The sequence below is a fragment of the Platalea leucorodia genome (genome assembly GCF_965183815.1).
Source record: "Platalea leucorodia genome assembly, chromosome: 10".
NCBI classification, from domain to species: domain Eukaryota; kingdom Metazoa; phylum Chordata; class Aves; order Pelecaniformes; family Threskiornithidae; genus Platalea; species Platalea leucorodia.
The window spans coordinates 3878960-3900199 of NC_138832.1; the positions used below are offsets into that span (position 1 = coordinate 3878960).

A 21240-nucleotide genomic window follows, 5' to 3' on the forward strand; every position below is an offset into this window, starting at 1 on the left:
ATACTTTGGTATCAGGATATCTGTACCTATGAACACATAGAAATTTTTGGCTATAACAGAGGGAAACACTGTCAGGGTATAATTACACAATTAAGAAGAGGGAGGAATTGACCATAGATAAAATTATGCAGCTAACAAAACCTTATAGAATAGAAAAGTTCAGTCTACCTCTCAAGTGTGCTTTCTGTCCATGAGGCTGACCATACCTTTATACACATTCTCTCTCACTCTTTTCTAACAAATCTGTCATTAAGCTAAAAGGAAAAGTACAAAACCAAAAAGTTTGAGGATCCCAATGTGAAACCACCTCAGGTCAGCAGTGAGAATTCTCACCAAATAAGTAGGTGATTTTGGTTTTAATCACTTCCTTGTTGTATCCTCTATTAATCCTGAGCTATAAATTAAGAGAGTAATAAACATTCCCTTTCCCCTTAATTTGGAGATAGAGAAAAATCAACAGTAGCTTTGAGACTGATGTGTTAAATACTCTTTCAGCATACCTGTTTAACAGGGCACACTGGCTAAATAGGTTAAGAATCAGACATTTTTTTTCCGTTGCAGTACTGTTTAGCCTTGAATGAGGTATCCAGCAGATCAGCTGAATCAGGTGGGGAGGTATTTTGGAACAAGCCCATAGAATTTTATATTACTGCAGAAATGTCACGTAAAGTGACGTGAAATTGAAAGCGGTGCCTTCAGCTGAAGCGGGGATTATCACGTTTTCCCATTTAAGTGGAACATGAGCCTTGTTATTGCTTAGTTAGAAGCTAGGCAGATAAAAGTAGAAAAAAAAAAAGATGCAAAAAATGAAATGATCATGGCAAGCACAAGAATAGGGTCCCTTTGCCTTTGATGAAGTACAAAAAAGAAGCTAGAAGCATGTATTAAGGTTATGGTAGTGGTTTGAGTTTTCATAAATCAAGAGGTCTTAAAAAATCTCACAGCAGTATCCGTACCTGATTAGCTGCAAAGCTCACAATGATAGGCGCAGTTAGTTGCTGCTGAGATTGTTACTCTCTGGCTTTTCAAAATTCTGTTCAGTGCAGATGGAACCACTTCACATTCATTTTTTTCTTATACTTGTATCTCTCAAGCTCCCCTTTGTTCCACTTTTGCCAACACCAGTGAAAGGGGACAGCATAAAGCAGCTTTTCTTCCCAACAATCTCTCCCATCAGGAGTCTTTCTGAAAGGTGCTTAATGAAATAAGAAACATGGACTTAATTAGTTTCATCTGGCAATAGTGATGCTTGGATTTAAAACAAAATTTTTTGCCATTGCCTTGTATTTCTTTTTGTCTGTCCTCTAAAAATGCCACAAGCTCACATCCAGCATTTAGTCATTACTTCTCATTTTGTACATTTTGGCAGCTTGAGACAGTGCTATATCATGCCTTCTGGTCACATAATTTTTTGTTCTTCAGAAAGATGTTATTAAATTATCTAACAATATTATCACTAGCTACAAGAAAGTTGAGCACGAAGTAGTCAGCCTCACTGAATTTCTCCTTCATGACTTTTGTTTTCCCTCCAACATAACCATGTAGTATAAATGTTGGATTAGAAACCATGCATTGCAGTGGCAACTGCAGAATGCTTCTTGTACTGTTGGAGACTGTGTTAATCAAGACAACGAAGTATTCCTTAGAGTTTACATTATATCATGCCTTGCATGGTAAATTTCAATGCACAATGACTTAGTATTGATTTTCTTGTTTGTCTTAGGAAAAATAAATGTTAATTAAAACATAATTTTGTTTTAAAATGAGTTATACAGCAATATTCACCATGCCAGACATACAGTATCGCCATCCAGGGAAATACTTTCTTCTTCTGCAGGAAACGGTTGAATCAGCTCATTAGTGGTTAAGCATGCTGGTTCAGAGAAAGGGATAGGCTTTTGATTGCTATAATAAATAGTAACTACAGGTCCTAATCATCACTGGTATAAACAACATCATGGCTAGTGTCTTCAGTTGCTATGAAACTGCTGCTTCCTACATCAGTATTTAACCCAGTATTTTCTAATCAAACTTTTAAGTTAGTTCAAAAATATCCATTGATATTAGTGTATGGAAATTGATTTTATTCCTGATGAACCATAGTTAGAGAGCAAGATTCAATTTTTGTAATTCAGCTTTTGTAATTTCCTTATCCTTATATGGCATCTGCTTAGCTTTGTGTAGTTGTCAAGGTAGTTATAAAGGAATGGCATGCAGACTACATCTGATTAATTTTAAACTAATTATCAACAGTTACTTGTAATCTCAAAATATCTACTTTAAAACCTTCTATCTGTGAATAGTAAGATGATAGCTTCTATATACATGCAAGATAAGAGTAAAAAGTGAACTCAAGTATTGTTTATGATTAAAGAAAAAAGGCACATGGGTATTCGAGATAAGTAGCCCTCACTACATTTGGCATTATGAGAACAAAGGTTAATTTTAAGATGGTAATATACATACTCCTATCTTTTTACCTGAACCGTTTCACTTGGTTATTATTCCCTATTACACAATGTAAATGAATACAGCGTTAATTCTCCTGGAGGACAATGTTCTTAGAATCATAGAATAGAATCATAGACTCATAGAATCGTTAAGGTTGGAAAAGACCCTTAAGATCATCGAGACCAACCGTTAACCCAGCTCTGCCAAGTCCACCACTAAACCATGTCCTTGAGCACCACGTCTACCCTTCTTTTAAATAGCTCCAGGAAAAGGTGTTTGAATGTCTTGAATGGTGTTTTAAGATGGCATTAATTTAAATGATTTGCTGAGATACTCACTTCATCATTGAATATAGACATATATCTATTATAATAAAACACTCATGGACGTACAGGCAGCGTGCTCTCCAGACTGATTAGATATTGCTAGGGCTCCAATTTTTAAGAAAGTATCTCATGCTATGGAAATAGTGTTCTTAAGTCATGCCGTTATAATGTTTATAGTTAAGTTTCATATTCAGATTAGTCTGAATCAGGAAGAGAATCACTATTTAAGTTGAAAACTCCTACTATATTACAAATTTTAACACTGACAGGTCACTGTGATAAAGCCCCTAGTTATACTGTGTAATCCAATGGCCATCAAATATCAGAAGAAAGATTTGCTGACTTTTGCTTCGACAGTCCTTTTAGTGAATTCAACAATTGAAACGGGCTCACTAGAAACCTCTTTGTCCAGCCTATGAATATTGCACTTTGGGCATGTATCTCAGAGCTGTGGATTTTACTCCCAGTGGAGCTGCACTACCACCCTGAGTCCTTTTGGGAAGGCAGCGGGGGCACTGCATGCAAAGCCACAGAGCCCGATAGGACTTGCTCCATGGCCTTTCCCGACCTATCATTCTGACTTCAGAGAAGTGGAGGCCAGTTGACTCCTAATTTTAACATCTCTTGAAATTTGTGAATGGGTCTGCAGTAAATTGCTGAGCATTTTTCAAAATAGAGCCCCAAATCTCAGGAACAAAATCTCATAGATAGTGACTCTTGAATAGGCCTTTATATAATGGTGACATTTTTAAATGTTTGTCTTCAGCAGTTAAACAAAAATGATTCACATAATACTATAGTGCAACCAAAGAAGATCTGGACCACATCTTACTGTGCTTTTACACAGTAATAAATTACAGAAAGAACTTTCTATGTACATAGGAATATCCCATCTCTTAATGATCTGTATAAAGCAAATTGCGAGCATAAAACTACGGTAGACACAAGATGCCAATAAGGGAATGCATGAAGCTTTCAACAAACTGTCTTCCTAGTAGCAAAAGATCAACAACTGAGGGAGTACACATGTTAATAAGAACAGGCTGCACTGCAGTGAGCCCGGGAAATAATTTTATAATTAACCTCCTCTCTTAAAAAAATAAATGTACAATTGCCAAAGGAAAACAGCTTACTGGAGAGAGTGTTTAAATCTATCCCTCTTTGTAACATGAAATCATGATGTGTCCACAGCTAACACCAGGATAAAAGACTGTACAATGTGCAGAGGCTCTGCATTTTGGTTGGAGCCTCTGTTTTCCAGTGGAATTACCCCACCAAATACGTGCTTTCTATTCATAGGAGAATTCAAAATATCCTAACCCAAATTCACTCTGATATGAGTCATAACAGCATTCACCTATATATTATCATGTCTGGGGGAAGAACAAAACTCAAAACAGCTAGAGTACTTTCAGCAGTATGCTGAAGCTCCTGTGTTTAATGATATGCACACTTACACTTGTAATCCCAAACGTGAAAAGCTATTTTAACAAATGCCAACTGAGAAAAGCGGCAGGTTTATGTTAATACTAGCAATAAAAAAATATTAAAACCAGGCAGTTTCAAGAGCTCCAAGTTCTAAAGGAGCTGCCAATATGAATTTCCAATTTAGATAGGAGTCAGTAGTCTCTCCATTAACTTAAGGAATTATAAATTTCAGTTGCTTGTTTCTTCGCTTGCTACATCATTTTCTGACCTTGTTACTACCTCAGCAGTCATCAACATATAGTGCAATTTTCCATGCTCTTTTGGATCAAAGTTTTTTATCCATACCCTAAAAACTTCAACACAATCTTTAGCTATTATATTTACAAAGAATGAATAATAAAGGAGAAAATTGCAGTAGAAATTTTAAGGCAGAGGTTGGGACAGTTCCTGATGGCAACTATCTAATAGCAATTAGTACAGGTGCATCAACTACTAATAGCAATTAGTACAGGTGCATCAACTTTACCATTATTTTATCTGTGTTTAGAAATGGCTTCCTAACGGAAATATTTTTCTTCTTTCTCAGCCAACTGATATGGTTTCTCTCTAACAGATGCTGTGGTCCTATGATTTGACCCTGGAAAACAGCATCTCTCAGTCTCTAACCCAAGGACACTGCCCAACAGACAGAGAGTCAGAGCTCAAACAGCTGGAGAGGAGAGTCTGCCTATGTGGGGGGTGACTGCAGTTTTCTTGAATAAGCAGAAAAAAATGAGACGAAAAAAAAAAAATATGAGTTGCATTGTAAATACTGCTGCACAAACAAACTGAATTGATGAAGTTGCAGTTTTGTCTCATGCCTTGTCACCGCTAAAGCACGTACAGTGCACCACAGAGCTGAACTCACATTGGTGTTTTCAGCTATGATAAACTCCTTAGGACGGCTAATGTCTCTAACTGGTATCCAGTTTGCTGCTGATGGCTGGTATGATTTACAGTGCAGAGGTAAAGTGATCCAAAATAAAAATCTGTAAGTGACACTGATAACTGAACCGTTACTTGATTAAACTGAGTTTCACAAATATTATAGCAGGTTAATTAGGTACATTCAGCAAATATCCAAGAGAGAAGTGGTCACCATAAAAAAAAAAAAAAAAAAAAGGCCTTATCAAGAACAACAAAATAAAAATACTGCATTTCATCACCTGGTTTTCATGCAATATTATGCTTCTAAGCTTCCTTATAATCAGATTTTCCTTCTGGTTTTTGGCCATAGGCACACTTAATGAGGCACTTTAAGAACATACTGAATTTTAAAAAGGACATGGCAAATAAATGGCATTTATGTTTTATGATGTTCTAATTAAAAAATAAGGACAATTGAATTTATCCTTTATATACTGATTTTAGAAGAGAGCTGTGCTGATTAATGAAGAGTACTTTATGAAGACAGAAAATAATTTTAACATAATTCAGAAATTTAAAGAACTGTAGGCCTGGAATGAACGACAAAACTCATCACCTCAATTCTCTTGACCAAAGAAAAGATGAAGTTTTACCTCCACAACACCATTTTTTAAGTCACAGCTTGTTTGGGGTCCAGTATAATCTAGCTGTTACCTCAACTGGGATTTCTTAGCCTGTGTTTCAGGTAATTGCTCACACTTGCGTGTGAGCAGGTCTCTGAAAAGTAAAAATTTGCCTGAAGTTCAAAAAGGACAAGGACAAAGATGGCTCTCCGAATTTAAATTCTGATCTGAAAAAGTTTGTGACTTGCTATCAATTATTGATGTAACCATTAAACCTTATTTCCATCTTGTGCTTGTCTGTAATAAAAAATATGGAGCAGCATCAGAAGCAGAATTTGCTTGGAATGAATTCAAAACATCGTCTGCCTTTGAAAGTGCATCCCTGATAAATTTTCCAGAGTAGATATACAAGTTGTTCATGGCTTTTATATTTATTACACTTAAAACATGCCATTCTAGCTGGATTTTGAAAATGTCATGTGAAATAGTGTTAGAAGTCATCCAAAAGTCAAGATGACTTCTGACAACTAATGTTTTTCTCCCACTAAGCTTTGTTATCATGTCAAAAAAAAAAAAAATATTCATGACATGATGCGTTCTGAACTGCAATGCTGGCTGGTATTTATCTCCTTGTTATCATCTAGATGCTTAATGCTTTTTGATTATTTCTTCAAGCTTTCAGTTTATATTGTCTGTTTCAAAATTTCACGTTGCTTCTTTTTAAAACTGGGACCGTATTTTCCCTATCCTTCACAAATCCTTACAGGAAAACTCTGCAATTGTTTCACTTGGCTCTTTACCTAAGATGAAATTCATAGAGCTCAGCTGCTTTGGAATAATTTAAATATAGCTTTGTCTCTGTTCTCTCTAGGCTAATCCACGTTCTTAAGCCATTATTACTACTGCTAATGGTGTTACCGCAACTCAGCATCCTAGTGAACACTAACACAAAGATGACATTAAGCAATTTGGGTTTCTGATTCTTCAGAACAGTTCATTGATAATTTTCCCTCCTGACTGAGTGGAAAACTAATTCCTTCGTCATCATAGGGCTAACGCGATTTTGTTGGTCCAAACTTGTACATATTTTATAGAAAAATATTTCTCCATCTTCTACACGCTTCCTTTCCGAGTAGGTTAACATGAACCTTGAGTTCTCTTAATGTGTTGTTCTCAGCACATGAACCCGTACCACATAGGACAAGATGTGACAGGTAGACTTATTCATACTAGCACATTTGCAGCTGGCGTGCCTGTCTTTGTACTACAGTCCACGGCATCTCCGACAACATAAAGGCATCAGACTCAAGGATATTTTTACTGACTTCTTTCTTCAAGGTACTTTAATCTCTGTCTTCCTGAGTTCGCTGATCCCCAGTACTATATTCTGAAGGTCAATATTTGACTTCTCTGCAGTGATAGTCATACACTAAGGAAAATATTGAAATATTTATCTTTGAATTTATTTTTCCCTTCCATAATATGCTATAGCTACCCTTTTTAATCAGCTGCTGAAGATACACCAGCAATTATAATATTAATACTAACAAAGTTAATGGAGCACTTTTTTTTTGCTTCCAGTATTTTTCAGTCTCTGAAGACCTTTGTCTTTGGAATAATTATGTTAGTGGTATTTCTGCTGTAGATAAAGGTCACTCTACAAAACGTGAAAGAAGTACCCAGGACTGAAGGAAATTATTAGACTTTAAGTCCCTTTGTAAATATTTGCAGCTTGAAAGTGATTGCTCTACCCACAAATATATACATGCTATGGGAAATTATTTATTTCAAGAAACTGGTACTGTGCATTTGAAGTTGGGATGGTTGAGTATTATTTTAGTTGATTTCTGCAAACATCAAGGATAAGTGCAATGTAATACATACTTAAATACAATACTTAGAGTGGATATAATGAATCTGACAAAAGATATTTTGGAAAAAATAATTTTCTAGCAAATGTTAAGGGTAACTTAAGAGGTAAATAGCAAAACATGAATGTTACAGAATATGAATTTGGCATCAAGTAGCTGATGCAAAACTAATGAGCATATAATCCAATTTTGCAGCTTCTTCATTTTCAATGGAGCATTGAAGGAAAACAAATAAAAAACTGTAGTCATTAAACTCACTGAGACAAATTAATTTTTGTAAGCTGTAAACTACAAAGGATACACATTATAGGTGAACTTGATTTGCCCCTTTTTCTTTTAGAAAAAAGAAAAGAAAATGCATTTGAAATGGAAATAAAGAGCTTCAAAAGAAAGCTAGAGAGTTTATTGCACTGATTTGGTGTATCTTAATGTATTTGCAATTAGTAGTATAATCTGAAATTGCCCAGACAGAAACACGTGTGCACATACTGTGCACACGCACAGTGCATCTGAGGATTTCAGATGCATTGGGTCTGCTGTTTCTCAGGTGACGTATACACACACCTCAGGGCTGACATACCTCAGTTATACCAGAAATAATGTGTCTCTGCAGACTGTAAATGATCTTACGTATCCAGTGAGTCTGGCAGGGCCAGGCCTGAATGAATACGTTGAACTCTGGTGCATCTGAAAAGCATCAAATACACTGAAGGCTTTTGACATACCAGTGCCCAAAACATGCCATATTCCAAACGGGCTGTGGGATGTCTATAAACGCAGTACAGAAATCCAGAAAACTTCATATTGATAGATTTTCAGATGGAAAAAAGACATATTTCTGGAAAAACCCAGACATACAATAGCCATACCAACCACGATTTTGTTCTGTACCATTCTGAAAAGCACTGACGTACAGTAACTTGCTTGTATTGCAACGAGGACAGAAAACTCTACTTTGTCTCAATTCAATGTTGCATTATAATTTGATTTCTAATTATCCCCCTGAATTCTGATTAGCTATTTAATGAGGAATGATCTTTGAAAATATATGATCTAACTTATCTCTATTTTCTGATAATGTTACTGATTCAACCTGATTTACCCATTTTTATTTCTATATTTTCTGAACTAGATGTTCAATTGTGAATGGAATCCAATATTCTACTAAATTTAATACGTTAATTTCATTAAGAGATTTTCTCTCTCCTAATCATTTATGAATATGCATTAACAATATCAAAGGCAAACAGTAAATTTAGTTAACCAGCTGCCATTATTTCCTATCTGGGCTTGGACATTTCAAAACCAGATGCTTTACATTTTAACAATATATGATACTAAACTGAGAAAACATTTTTCTAAAAAAATCTTTAACTAAAATAGTGTTGAAGATTGCAGCATTTTCAAGATATTTGATACCCACGTATATCAACAAATGCATTACTATTTTACTAAAACCAGATGAATATAAAAATAAATATTTTTGTAAGAAAATATCAAAAAGCTGTTTCAATCTACAACATAATCCATATTAACAGGCGGTAAGGAAGGATATCTTAAAAAAACAGTGAGATAAGAGAAATTCTGTATGTATTTTTTATGGTTATTTATAAGTGGGACAGCTAACAGAATTCTGGAGTGGGAGGAATATATTTATAATGTACATTTCCATGAAAAGGCAGAGAAATCAATTTGTCTTTATTATTTGCATTCAGATGCTAAAGGTTGTATAACGTACCGATTTCATCAGCTTTTAGTTTGGTAATTTGTCTAGAATTATATTGTCCTTTTCAAATTGTCTTCTGCTTCATTCCCATTTAGTAATGTAATTTAATGTAGAAAGTATGAAGGGAAACAGAAATAAGACCTCAAGACATGTAATTTCCAAAATTTCGTATCACAAGATATTTTAGCTACTAGTATCACGGGAAAATAGGTTTGGTTTTTATGTGTTCTGTTTGTGAATGATCAGGAGGCTGCATTCATCACATGTCAGTGCCGTGCAAACAGTGCATCATAGACACAAAACTGATAGGAAGTAGAAAACTCAGTAGCACCACCTACTAGTTTACGTGCAGTGTTATAAATGAAAACTTGCAGATACCAAACACAAAAAAATGGAAGAAGGCATAGTAAGACCAGGATCATAAAAGCTTTATAATCTTAAACATTTCTGTAATGCCGTTTGAACAAAAAGTATATAAAGCATGTAATCAGTGTTTATAATGCTACGCTCATCACACTGCCTCTTTCCCTTGCAGGCTGTCAACGACCAGCAGCTCACTGCTTGGAATGACCACCAATGGCTCAGATGAGTATTTCCAGTCTACAAACCATGCAGAGCAAACGTTCCGCAAAATGGAAAATTATCTGCAGCAGAAGCAGCTGTGTGATGTTCTTCTCATAGTTGGAGACCAGAAGATTCCAGCTCACAGGTGCATTTCCCAGTAGTGTTTACATGGCTTCAAAGCCTGAAATTTCCTAGGTCAATTTATGCCTACCCTGCTTAGTTATGAAAGAACCGTTACTATAATTAGGATATCAACTAACAATGGAATAAAATTATGTGATCAATGTTTCATACTCAGTATTTCAAATAGAATGAAATTAAAACGTGAACCATTAATATTGTCCATCTTCCCTTCTTGCTGCTGTCAAACTGTAGTGCGATCAGTGAAGAAAATCTGCCCCAAAAAGCACTATGGGAGAATATTAGATTATTAATTACCCTTTTAACTTTATTGCTTACTGCTATAAGATTTGAATCCTATGCTAAAGATGTTTCTATTGCGCACACAATTTTTTATATAATAATACTGAATTTCATGCTTGCTATTGAGATTATGAAGTAATTTGCAGTCCTCCTAAAATGCTTTTATTTCAAGGTTGGTTCTCAGTGCAGTGTCTGATTATTTTGCTGCAATGTTTACCAATGATGTGCGTGAAGCAAAACAAGAGGAGATCAAGATGGAGGGAGTAGACCCTGATGCGCTGAAAGCTTTGGTGCGCTACGCCTACACAGGTAATTCTTCTCTCAATTACCCACATCGTTGTTGTAAAGGAAGATAAAATCTATTCAACGCATACATACTTGTTGCTTCTTCCATTTCATACTAGTACATAAATACACACATAAATCATGCATACGTGATGTAAACCTTTCTCTAGAGAGGATGAATAAATATTACTGTTTTATATAATAACTTATTCTAGAAGATATGCAGAAAAGTTAATATATAAATTCATATTGGACATCTTTCTCTAACTAGATACAAATCAATTTAGGAATTTTAATGAGAGAACATATTTTGCCTGTTGCCCACCTCACGTAGTGACACGAGTGTACTATGAACATTCCTCTCATCGGTAGCTATAGAAATGGTCTGCCTGGATGGCAGTTATTTAGCTCACTCAAAGCTCTTGAGCAGGAATAATCAGAGGAAAAGAGGAATGTGATCACACCCACGAGTAGAGCAACTTTTACCATGAGAAAGTGCCACCACATTCTGAAAGAGATTTACTTATGTTCTCTTGAAAAATTACAGAGATTTAATCTTAATGAAATTAAATATTTTAATACCAGAATGGTGTATATACACTTTCCCCCTAATTTATTTTCTCCCATTTTCAACATTTACCCCTGTATTGCTGAATCCAAAACGGTTGAACCAAATAGCCAAAAAGACCACGTCAGAGAACTGTGAAATCCCTTTCATCTGCTCTATAGTGAACAGGGAAAAATGCTGTAGAACGTGACCACTATGTTAGTATATATTACAATTAGAAATACCCAGATCATTCAGACCTGTGCAGATTCTAGAAGTCTACACTTTCTGGTGTTTCGCAAGCCCCTCAATGCAGATGGCAGCTACTCCAGCCAGAAAGGTAAGAGGGAAACCCTTTTCCCCCTACCAAACTGTGCGGTTCTGTGACAAAAAAATGCCCAAATCTCAAAAGGAGAAAACTACTCCCCCAGGAAGTAACAACACTTAACTGACCAGAATAACAGCTTTCTGAATTTATGAACATTTGCTCCTAACCTGATCCATACCTTCAGCTAACAGCTATAATCAGTAACATTCACTAGATCCTTGTCATCTGATGTCCCACACAGGACATTGCTTCTTTGCTTTTGAATGAAATAACACAATTTCAATACTGAGACGGGAAGGTTGGAAGATACATCGCAGGTATCTACAGATATTTTTATAGTACTGTATAAGGTCTTAAAATATTTTTTTTTTTAAAAAAGAGCAAAGTAAACCAAAGACCCCATTATATTCACCATATTGGCATTAGCATAAACGTTAAAAATAGGAGACTTCTTCACTTGCTAGGTCAGGCACTTCATAAACCTGGACTGTTCCATAAAGACAGAGATCTTGAGAAGGTTAAGCAATCTGCAACCCAGACCAGAAACATAAGTTTCTATATACAGAATAGACCCTGTTTGTGAGTACAAACAAGGGGATAAATACAGAGGGCCAGAGGGAATGCTGCATAACATGCATAATGCAGGGATGTTGTGGCACTGAATTAGCACACGTTACCTGAGGAAATAGATTAGTACAAGCACAAAAAAGCTGGGTGGGGGGCTGCTTACTACCCACGTGTATCTCAAAATCATCCCACTTGATTAAACTTCATCTCTTTCAGTTTACTTAATGCAAAACCATATGAAAGAACATATATAAGACTACAAAAGCAAACGCCAGACTATGAAAAAGTGTAAGTTTGCTTGTGAAATCAGGATGCCCTCTGTTTTGAGGCATTATATTACAATCTTTATTTACAAGAATACATACCAATTTTGCTATGTATTCTCGTTCAGTAACTATTCTGAGTTGTATAGTAAAAAAGAAACCCCAGCATTGCCCTATTCTGCACCCTGGAAGCCCTTACTCATTTCTTGCAGAAGCTGGAAGGTATTATTTAAGTTACAAAGCAAGGGACATCAGGAAGAGATGGGATTGTGCTAAGTTAAGACTGCTGAAGACTGCTACGGAAAACTGAATTTTCCTACTGCCCCTGTCATAGGTTTTCATGTGATAATAACCAAGCCTCTAAAATGAGTGCTACTTTTTTCCTAGGTAATGAAATATAAGTGTGACTTTCAGAGATAACGTTCAGAATTGTTTATGTATTCTACTGAAATAAATCAGAAGTGAACTTTGGACAAGAAACCTCTTACAATTCTACTCTGGTGATAATTTTGACTGCAATACCACCCTTCTGTTAAATAGAGATGGTGTGTATCACCCTTTCATAGAAGAAGCTGGAAAAGAAATTAATGTTTCTGAGGCAATTGGATTTTGTAATGATAAATGGAAAACACAGTCATAAAAAACCCCCACAGTTCTTTTTTTCAGAATAGGATTTTAGTGCTGTGTATCAGCCAGGGAAATGAGCCATCCACTGAGCAGCAAGTATGGAAGACCTTATTAAATAAAAACTTTCCAGTCTATCTATGAATATAACAAAATTCTCATGTCATGTAATAATTTCATTAAAAATTTAAATGCATGAGTAGATGATGGAAGGAATAAGGTTTCCTGCACACACTTTCCCACTAAGCATTTCCTAGCTTTTGATGCTGAAGTTCTTGTGTATCATAAATTTATGATATATGTTTTTTATGAATTAATATATGAATTTTAGGAAAGGTTTTTCTCTAATCACACCTTTCTTTTCATTTTACTTTTTTCAGGCAAAATCAGATCTAATACTGTTAAAGTTCCAATAAAAATGTTCCAATCGTATTCAAAATCCATCAAATCCTTTAAGTCTGTTAAAACTTATGTTTAAAGAATCCTTCAGCAAGAAAAGAAAATGAATTTGTTAATCACAGGACACTTCTTTTCAAAATTTTTCAGAGGAGGAGAAAAATTGGGGAGTGGGAAGCTTTCAAGTAAGTAAAAATACAAAGACAATGTCTGAAAACTTTTTTTTTTCCCCTATATGCAAACTGCACAGGTATTCTAGAGTTAAAGGAAGACACTATAGAAAGTTTGCTAGCTGCAGCTTGTCTTCTCCAGCTATCCCAGGTTATTGAGGTATGCTGCAACTTCCTCATGAAGCAGCTCCATCCTTCCAACTGCCTGGGGATTCGCTCTTTCGGAGATGCTCAGGGCTGCACAGAGCTCCTGAAGGTGGCACACACATACACCATGGTAAGACAGACAATCTAATTGCTTTGCAGTTATAACGGTACCAGCAAGTGTGACTGCTCTCCTGGAAAACACATGGGCTTTGGCAAAGCAGAGCCAGCTGAGCGGGGCTCAGGGCTGCTGCTCTCTCCAAGACTGATGCAGTGGCTCTGCTCTTCCTACGCTGACAGGGTCAGTTCTGTAAAGCCCCTGGCACAGGGACATCTCTGCCCAGCTCAGTCTCCAAAGGGGAATTTAAGAACTGTGACTGTTACTGAAGTACTGGCAGGAGAGAAAAACACGCTTAGAAAAACAAATATTCAGTTCTCTTTTTTCCCATTTCAGAGTTCTGCCTTGTAGAAGGACATACTTCTTAAACTTAAATTTGCAGTACGATTTGTACTCATTTCTTCCAAAAATGTAATAGGGCCTTAACATGGCTAATGTCAGGAGGCAAACAGCAATGGCACATTCTTGCGCTTTTGATTCAACACAAAGAAGGTTCTAAAGCTGATTTTAAGGTGAGACACACATAAAAAGAGGCAAAATAAAGAACGTATGGGAAAGATTTGGAATGCTAAAAAGAAGCACATCCCTGACTGGAGCATAATCCTCCTCTGGCTCAAAGCAAGAAATGAATATTCAGAGCGTGGGAAACAGAGAGGCAAGATAGCTTGCTGTGAAACCAAATCAAGGGATAAATATTCAGGGCAACAAGATGTGCTACAGCAACTTTAAACACAAAAAGAATAGCAACTGCTACAGCTAAATAGATATAAAAAGAACTACTTGTTAGGAGACACATGGCAGCTTTATGCTTGAAATATTAGCATAGTGTGTCAAAACCAGTTTAGAGGCTTCATAGTGCTGAGAGCATTCCAGCAAGAAATTGTACACTTCCACATGCTGAAATAAATGAGAGTGGCATGTGCAGATTGAGGGCACTGGTTGTGCTTTTCCCTGTCATGCTAATGAATGGTTTGTTTAGCAGCAATCTAGATTCCTTTTATATTTTAAAGTTTGAAAAAAGGCATTTAAGATTGAGTTTCACTCAGCCTCTATATAATAGTGTTGTCCTTGCTGCTCCACGCCATTTTATACTCAGCCAAACTCAGGAACTTCCCCCTCTCTGCTGTTGCCTCTTTTCTCCCACCAGCCCTAGCACATGGGCATCAACTTCAAGCATTTAAAATTCATGGTCCAGATTTCCACAAAATGGAAATAAAATTATATGGTTAGACATATGATTTTATGATGTCAGACAATAAGAGAGCCTTTTTTGGTTAGGTTTTTTTTAACCATTTGAATCCTCCAGTCTTCCCTAGGAGTAGACTTTTACTATTTTTTAAAACTGTGCATCACATAAATGACAATTGGGTCTTCAAGAACACTGTTAATGTGAAGGATCATAGTGAATCTATAAGACTCAGCAGTACTATGTATATGCAGGCTTTACGCTATGCCTTCCTGAAAACAACCGGGAGCATTTCCACCTATAGAACCACCTCCTGTATCTTGTGTGCAACACAGACTGAGAATGTTGCCATGAAAGAGGACCTTGAATGTCATAAAACCATGTACCAAGTTTGCAGCTACCAACAATTTAGAGACGGAAGAGGAAATCTGCACTCTTTGAAATAACCTTAAAGATAATTTTCTTTTAAACCCTTGAACTGATTTTAAAAAACTATGGAGAATAAGAGATCATAACAATGCATACACACACAAGTGTTGTGGAAGAGGATAAATAAAACATTCTGTTTTGTTTCATGTCAACCTCAGCCACTTGAAAACATGTACCTCAGGGGAAAATCTATAAAGTTGTACTGTAAACATAGAGACCATTCAAATGAACTAGTAGTATTTACACATTTTCAGAAGATAATCAGCTATAAACACTACATCCATTCCATAAAAACACACACAATGGAGACCTTCCCCTTCAACAACTTTAGCCATTGATGCAAAGTATTAACAGTTTCCTGCCTGGTATCTTTTCGTGCAGATAGAGCTTGTTCTGATAAACATCTTGTGCTATATTTGTAACTAAATGTGGACTGCTCTTCCTGTTCCTATTCTCTGAATGTCACCAAATATTACAGCAGGATATGCATAACAGAGCAAAGTTAACCTCTCCTTTAATCACTGATACTTCTATATTTACATCCTTGGTACTCTTGAAGAGTTACAGAAAGCTAAGAAACTACTGAAAACAAATAATACAAATATCAGTTACTAAAATTTCTTCATCTGCCCTATTTCAATCTGGTTCCTAAATAAGATATATTACTTCCAGGTACATAAATGGAAATTAACATTTCAAATACAGACATGAAATCCTACATGCATTTCTTTGCAAGTAACCTAAAAACCCCATCTCTGTTAACAAAATCTCTTTTTTCCTTTGGAATTAGCAGAAGCAAGCATACTTAATATATTTTAATATCAATTCTAATATTGTTGTAACTCAACTGTACAATATATTTTTTTTATGAAAAATACTTCTTTGAAAGATCCTAGGGATTTACTATTCGTGGCCATTTCTGGAGCTGATGAGTTTTATCATAGCAATAGCTTACATACTGAGACCCCTTTGTGGGGACTTGTCCAATTTTCTGTTGCCCAAAAAGTACTGTTAGAATAGCGAGTTTAATTTCCCTTGCTGTATTTTCTGTTACTAAGAGCGGACACATACAGTCAACACCTGGCACAGCTCGTTGCAAAAGGATTAGGTTTCAATGTAATTTGCTTAAAACTTTTGAATCTGATTGTAACAGAAGTTACACAGTTTATTTGAAGGCCCACTTGGCATGCTTAAGATACACATTATATCTTCAAACTGTGTTTCTCTTAAGCTGCAGTGTTAAGATCACATTGACGCACAAAACCGCCAGTGGCAAATCGCTAAAGCAGGACATACTGATAAGGCGGCTGACAAACACGTCTGTAAGCACGATAGTGTGAAGATGATCATTATTCTTCAGTCCTGCAAGAGTAAGGCAGGAAAAAGCAACCAAAATCTCCCTTAAATGGTAGAAGGAGATTCAGTGATCTTTAGAACATACATTGCATTTTCCTGTACTGTAGAACAGAACAGGAATGAAATATATGCAAAGCCTAAGTTGTCTAAGAAAATGTTATTTCAAGGTGTGAAAATCATCAGTGCATTGAAATCTTTTTTCTTTTTAGGAACACTTCATAGAAGTAATAAAAAATCAGGAATTTCTTTTACTCCCTGCTAATGAAATTGCAAAGCTCTTGTCTAGCGATGACATCAATGTTCCAGATGAAGAAGCCATATTCCAGGCGTTAATGATGTGGGTGAGGCATGATTTGCAAAACCGGCAACGAGACCTAGGAATGCTGCTTTCTTATATTAGACTGCCTCTACTTCCACCCCAGGTATGAAAGTGAAGGGCTAACAGGGAACTTAACTACCAACTGAAATGCTTGCCTCAAGCGTCATTTAGACAGAGAAAAGAATTTCGTGGAAAGGTTCTGGTTTTGGCTGGGGTTTTTTGGTGGATTTTTGTTTGTTTGTTTGTTTTTTTCCTTTTTTTTTAAAAAAAACCTGTATAGGAGGTATGTTTATTATTTTTAAAGACAGATAAAAAAAAAATCCCGCAATGCCAGTGTAGTTACTAGGCTCAGAATGATCTCTATAAAAATGCCAGTCTAACAGTATTACAAAAGCACAGTGTTTCTTTGTTGAGTAGCAACAGTAGAGTTTTCCTCTAATAACACAGCAACTTAGGCACCATGCAAAGATATTTATTTGGATTTACCAAACTGCAGGACAGATAAGGCGCAATACTTATTTCTTTCTTGCCATAAAAAGTACACAAAACCAAAAGGGTCTAGATTATTGTTGACTATTCTGAACACTGACATTACTTGTCCTTTAAGACTGTAAGAGACATTTCATTGAATAAGTTCCAGAGATGGACATACTGTTTTATAGTAAGCTTACACTGTGGTATCTGTGTCATAGAAGAATCTATATATCTCATTAGAAAAGCTTACAGGAATATCAAGACTGTCAGGATGCTACAGCTACTTTATGGATCTCCATGAGTGAAGCTCCAAATATTCAACTTTGGATTAAGTATCAAAACACTATATACATTTAATTTTAAATATATGCCTCATTTAATATATTCTAGTATTCACAGAGATGTCCAGTACCAGATATTAGATTTGCTTATACTCGCATCAAAAGTAGTTTTGCATTCAGAAGGTGCAGTACTCCATTTGTAATTTTAACCTTTTCTAAAGGTTAAAAGAATGTTTTTGGAAAAAATAAAGCAAAGATATCACACTTAAATACTTTTTTCCTACCTTTATATTGTTTTGCTTGCATTGAAGCAGAGTTTCCAGCAAAGCTCATGTGAGAGGTGAACTGAAAATGAGTGTATGTAGCTACAAATACTTTAATTACTAAAGTACATACAATTTTAATGATTTAGATATACATAAGATCCTCAATTTTCATTTCTTAGTTACTAGCCGATCTAGAAAATAGTCCAATGTTTGCAGACGACCTAGAGTGTCAGAAACTTCTGATGGAGGCTATGAAGTACCATCTTCTACCAGAAAGACGGTCCATGATGCAGAGTCCTCGAACTAAGCCTAGAAAATCTACAGTGGGTGCACTTTATGCTGTAGGAGGTATGGATGCCACTAAAGGTAAGTTCAGAAATTAATTTAATTGTATTAATTAATCGTATTACAGACAACCCAGAGAATTTATGACAATTATTTAAAGATTTCTGCTAGGAAAAAAGCAAATTAGGAATGAAAAAGAGGAAAAAAAAAAAAATCACAGAACACAATCCTACGTGGTAGATGTTCTTTCTTCTTGCAAGAATCATATATTTGTAAATGATATACATACATTCTGAAGCGCAGACTAAAGAAGTTTGATCCAGACAGTGATTTTAAAATTAACTTTTGTAAGAATTTGTGCATATAGTTTGACTTTACAAATCAGAAGAAAAAAATAATATTCAAAATATTTCAAGATTCGGTTAAGGTTGTTTTAGAACCCTGTGCTCCATTTTTTGACAAAAGTTAGAAGGCTGGGAAAATTTTTAAAGACGAGGAAAATAAAACCAAAAAGCATTACTGAACTATTGAGAACTCTTATCTAAATCTTATCAATCCTTATTATAACATTTCAGATGTAAAGATTTGCACTTTTTCTTGAGTGCAACGGTATGTGCAGCCTTTTTTTCAGGACTTCACATACAGGTTTTTTTCAGGTTTGTAGTTGAAAGTTAAACGTTATAAATATATTCCAGTTTTTATTATTTGATTTTCACAACTGCAATCAGCTTACAGCTTTACACATTACACTATTCTGTTCAGTAGGCAGTACATTAAATAATTTTCTACAGGAACCTTAACTTCAAACCCACAGCTTGGAGCCAAAGATCTATAATTAGTTTAAAGTCTAGCGACTTGCTGAACAGTATTACTTTTAGCTGTGTGAGTTCGCTTTTAATAGAATCACAAAGAAGCTAATCCATTTCATGGTTTGCAAAAAGTTGCTGATGACTGATTTTTCTTATACAAGAGATCTTGCCGTACTACCTTACTGTCTCTGCGCAATCAAATCAAGTGCAAAGAGCACATTCAGCCCCATTACAACATGAAAACACACATTCCTAGGACAGTTTAGCAAAATGAAGTTAAACTGTAGCAATTCGTATAGTTTCATTACTGATACTGATTATTTAGGAATTGTATAAAACAACCAAGAATTCAAGGTAATCTTTAAACTAACCTCTATGAAAATAAGAATAAAATTTCCTAATAGGGTTCAGTCAACATCTGCACTTCCTGTTGGTGCCTCTTTTCCTTATTACCTTGGATTAAAGCCAATTGTTTGAACTTTTGCCTTTTGATGGTTGAGAAGAACAGCACTTCCTCTCCTCCCTGCTGTCCTCTACAGCTCTGACTCATACTGTGAGCCTGTGCTGGATTGTAAGATAAAGGAGACAGCACCTAAGAGGCTACGATGCACTGGAAGAACAGCTCTGAGAAGGGAGTAACTACCACCTCTGGCAATAATATGCTTTCTGTGACAAAGAAAACTCTCAGGGAACACCAGGTTTGGCTTTGCACTTATCACAGGTAGCATATGAAGTCAAATCTCAACTTCAAATGATCAAAAGAAGATCAAAGAGCCACTTTTGTGCTGGTATTTTGAAAAATGTGAATGTGCCTAAATCACATTAACTTTCAAGACCTACCTTCAAGCCTCTGTAAAAATTACAGCCTACAGGGTGTGTATGAACACACTGTATACCTTAATGTATTTTTCCTGTTTTTTAGTTAGTTTGTGAGATACTTCTTTTGAAGCAGAGAACTTTGGGGCACTCCCATAATTAGCATAGAATAAATGAGAAGGGATCAAACCAGAGAAGAGCAAACAGTCTAACAAAACGGAAAGAACAGTCAAAGAAATGCAGTTGCTCAGAATAAAAGAAGACAGGAAAGGGGGAAAAGTAGAATTTCTTTCTTTTATTGCAGATGGATCTGGTAGTTTCTTTCCCATGCATCCTATGCATCTGGAAAAGCATACAGAGGAGAGAAAAGATATCATGAGATAAGCTCTTATTTCACTAAATGTATTGAGTATAGCAGATGATGCCTAGCAGATCTCTAAACCAAATGTTACCTTTCTTGTCTGCTTTATTGCATGGTTGTTTTGCTGTTGTAAATCATTCCTTAGCCACTAACCACTTATTGCAATTCTCAAAATACTGCTTCCCTCGTCTCAAAGCCCAGTCAAGGAGCAGGCAGGAATCAGCTCTCTTTTTTGCACCTGGTTGCCTTCAGTTGAGCTGAAGCGGAGTTCCAGGGTGCACTGTGTGCGCAACTGCCAATTGCCTCTTCTGCTTTGGTTGTTGCTCAGCCATCTCCCCACTGTGCTAAATCGGCTCTTAAGGGAGCAATTACGGCTGCTGAGTGACTGACAGGAGCCAGTGCATGGAAAAGTGTCGGTTTTGAATGGCAGAGAGCTAGGGCCTTATGAGTAGTTGCAGTAAAAACATTACTGGAAGTTCAGTGACCTGAAAAAAATTGAAAATACAGCTTATATGTTACAGCAGACAAGCAGTTATTGCAAAGCAGCTGCAAAGGTGAACCTCAGGGAAGCTACATGTGGGAAGCAAGTATGTGGACACACACAACTCAGCCTTCTGCCTGTCTCCATCATAAAAAGGAAAATATCCAAACTATTCATGAAGATGCACGCCCAAGTCCTAAGTCAGGCAAACACATGGATACATTTTCAGTTTTTTATATCACTAATGGTTTAAGCACAAACATGGTTAAAGAGTACATAGTTGTGAGGTACCATATTCATAAGGAATTAAAAAAAACCCAACCAACCAACAAAAAAAACTATCCTCATGGTATTTAAATGAGTAACAGGTATAACTTATCTCCAAAATTTTCAGTATTAAAAGATTTGCTGGCGTTT

The 21240-nt window shown here is 36.0% G+C and overlaps 1 protein-coding gene across 1 annotated transcript in view; it reads left to right on the forward strand.

Annotated features, from left to right (window-relative positions):
* Positions 1 to 21240, forward strand: part of KLHL4 (kelch like family member 4) — a gene marked incomplete at both ends in the record, with an annotated part of 44731 nt that overhangs the window by 15100 nt on the left and 8391 nt on the right. Inside the window, 5 exons of the mRNA XM_082323595.1 lie at positions 9867 to 10040; positions 10491 to 10627; positions 13579 to 13775; positions 16941 to 17153; positions 18251 to 18437. Of these exons, the coding sequence (XP_082179721.1) occupies positions 9867 to 10040; positions 10491 to 10627; positions 13579 to 13775; positions 16941 to 17153; positions 18251 to 18437 (908 nt within the window). The remainder of the gene's footprint in view (positions 1 to 9866; positions 10041 to 10490; positions 10628 to 13578; positions 13776 to 16940; positions 17154 to 18250; positions 18438 to 21240) is intronic.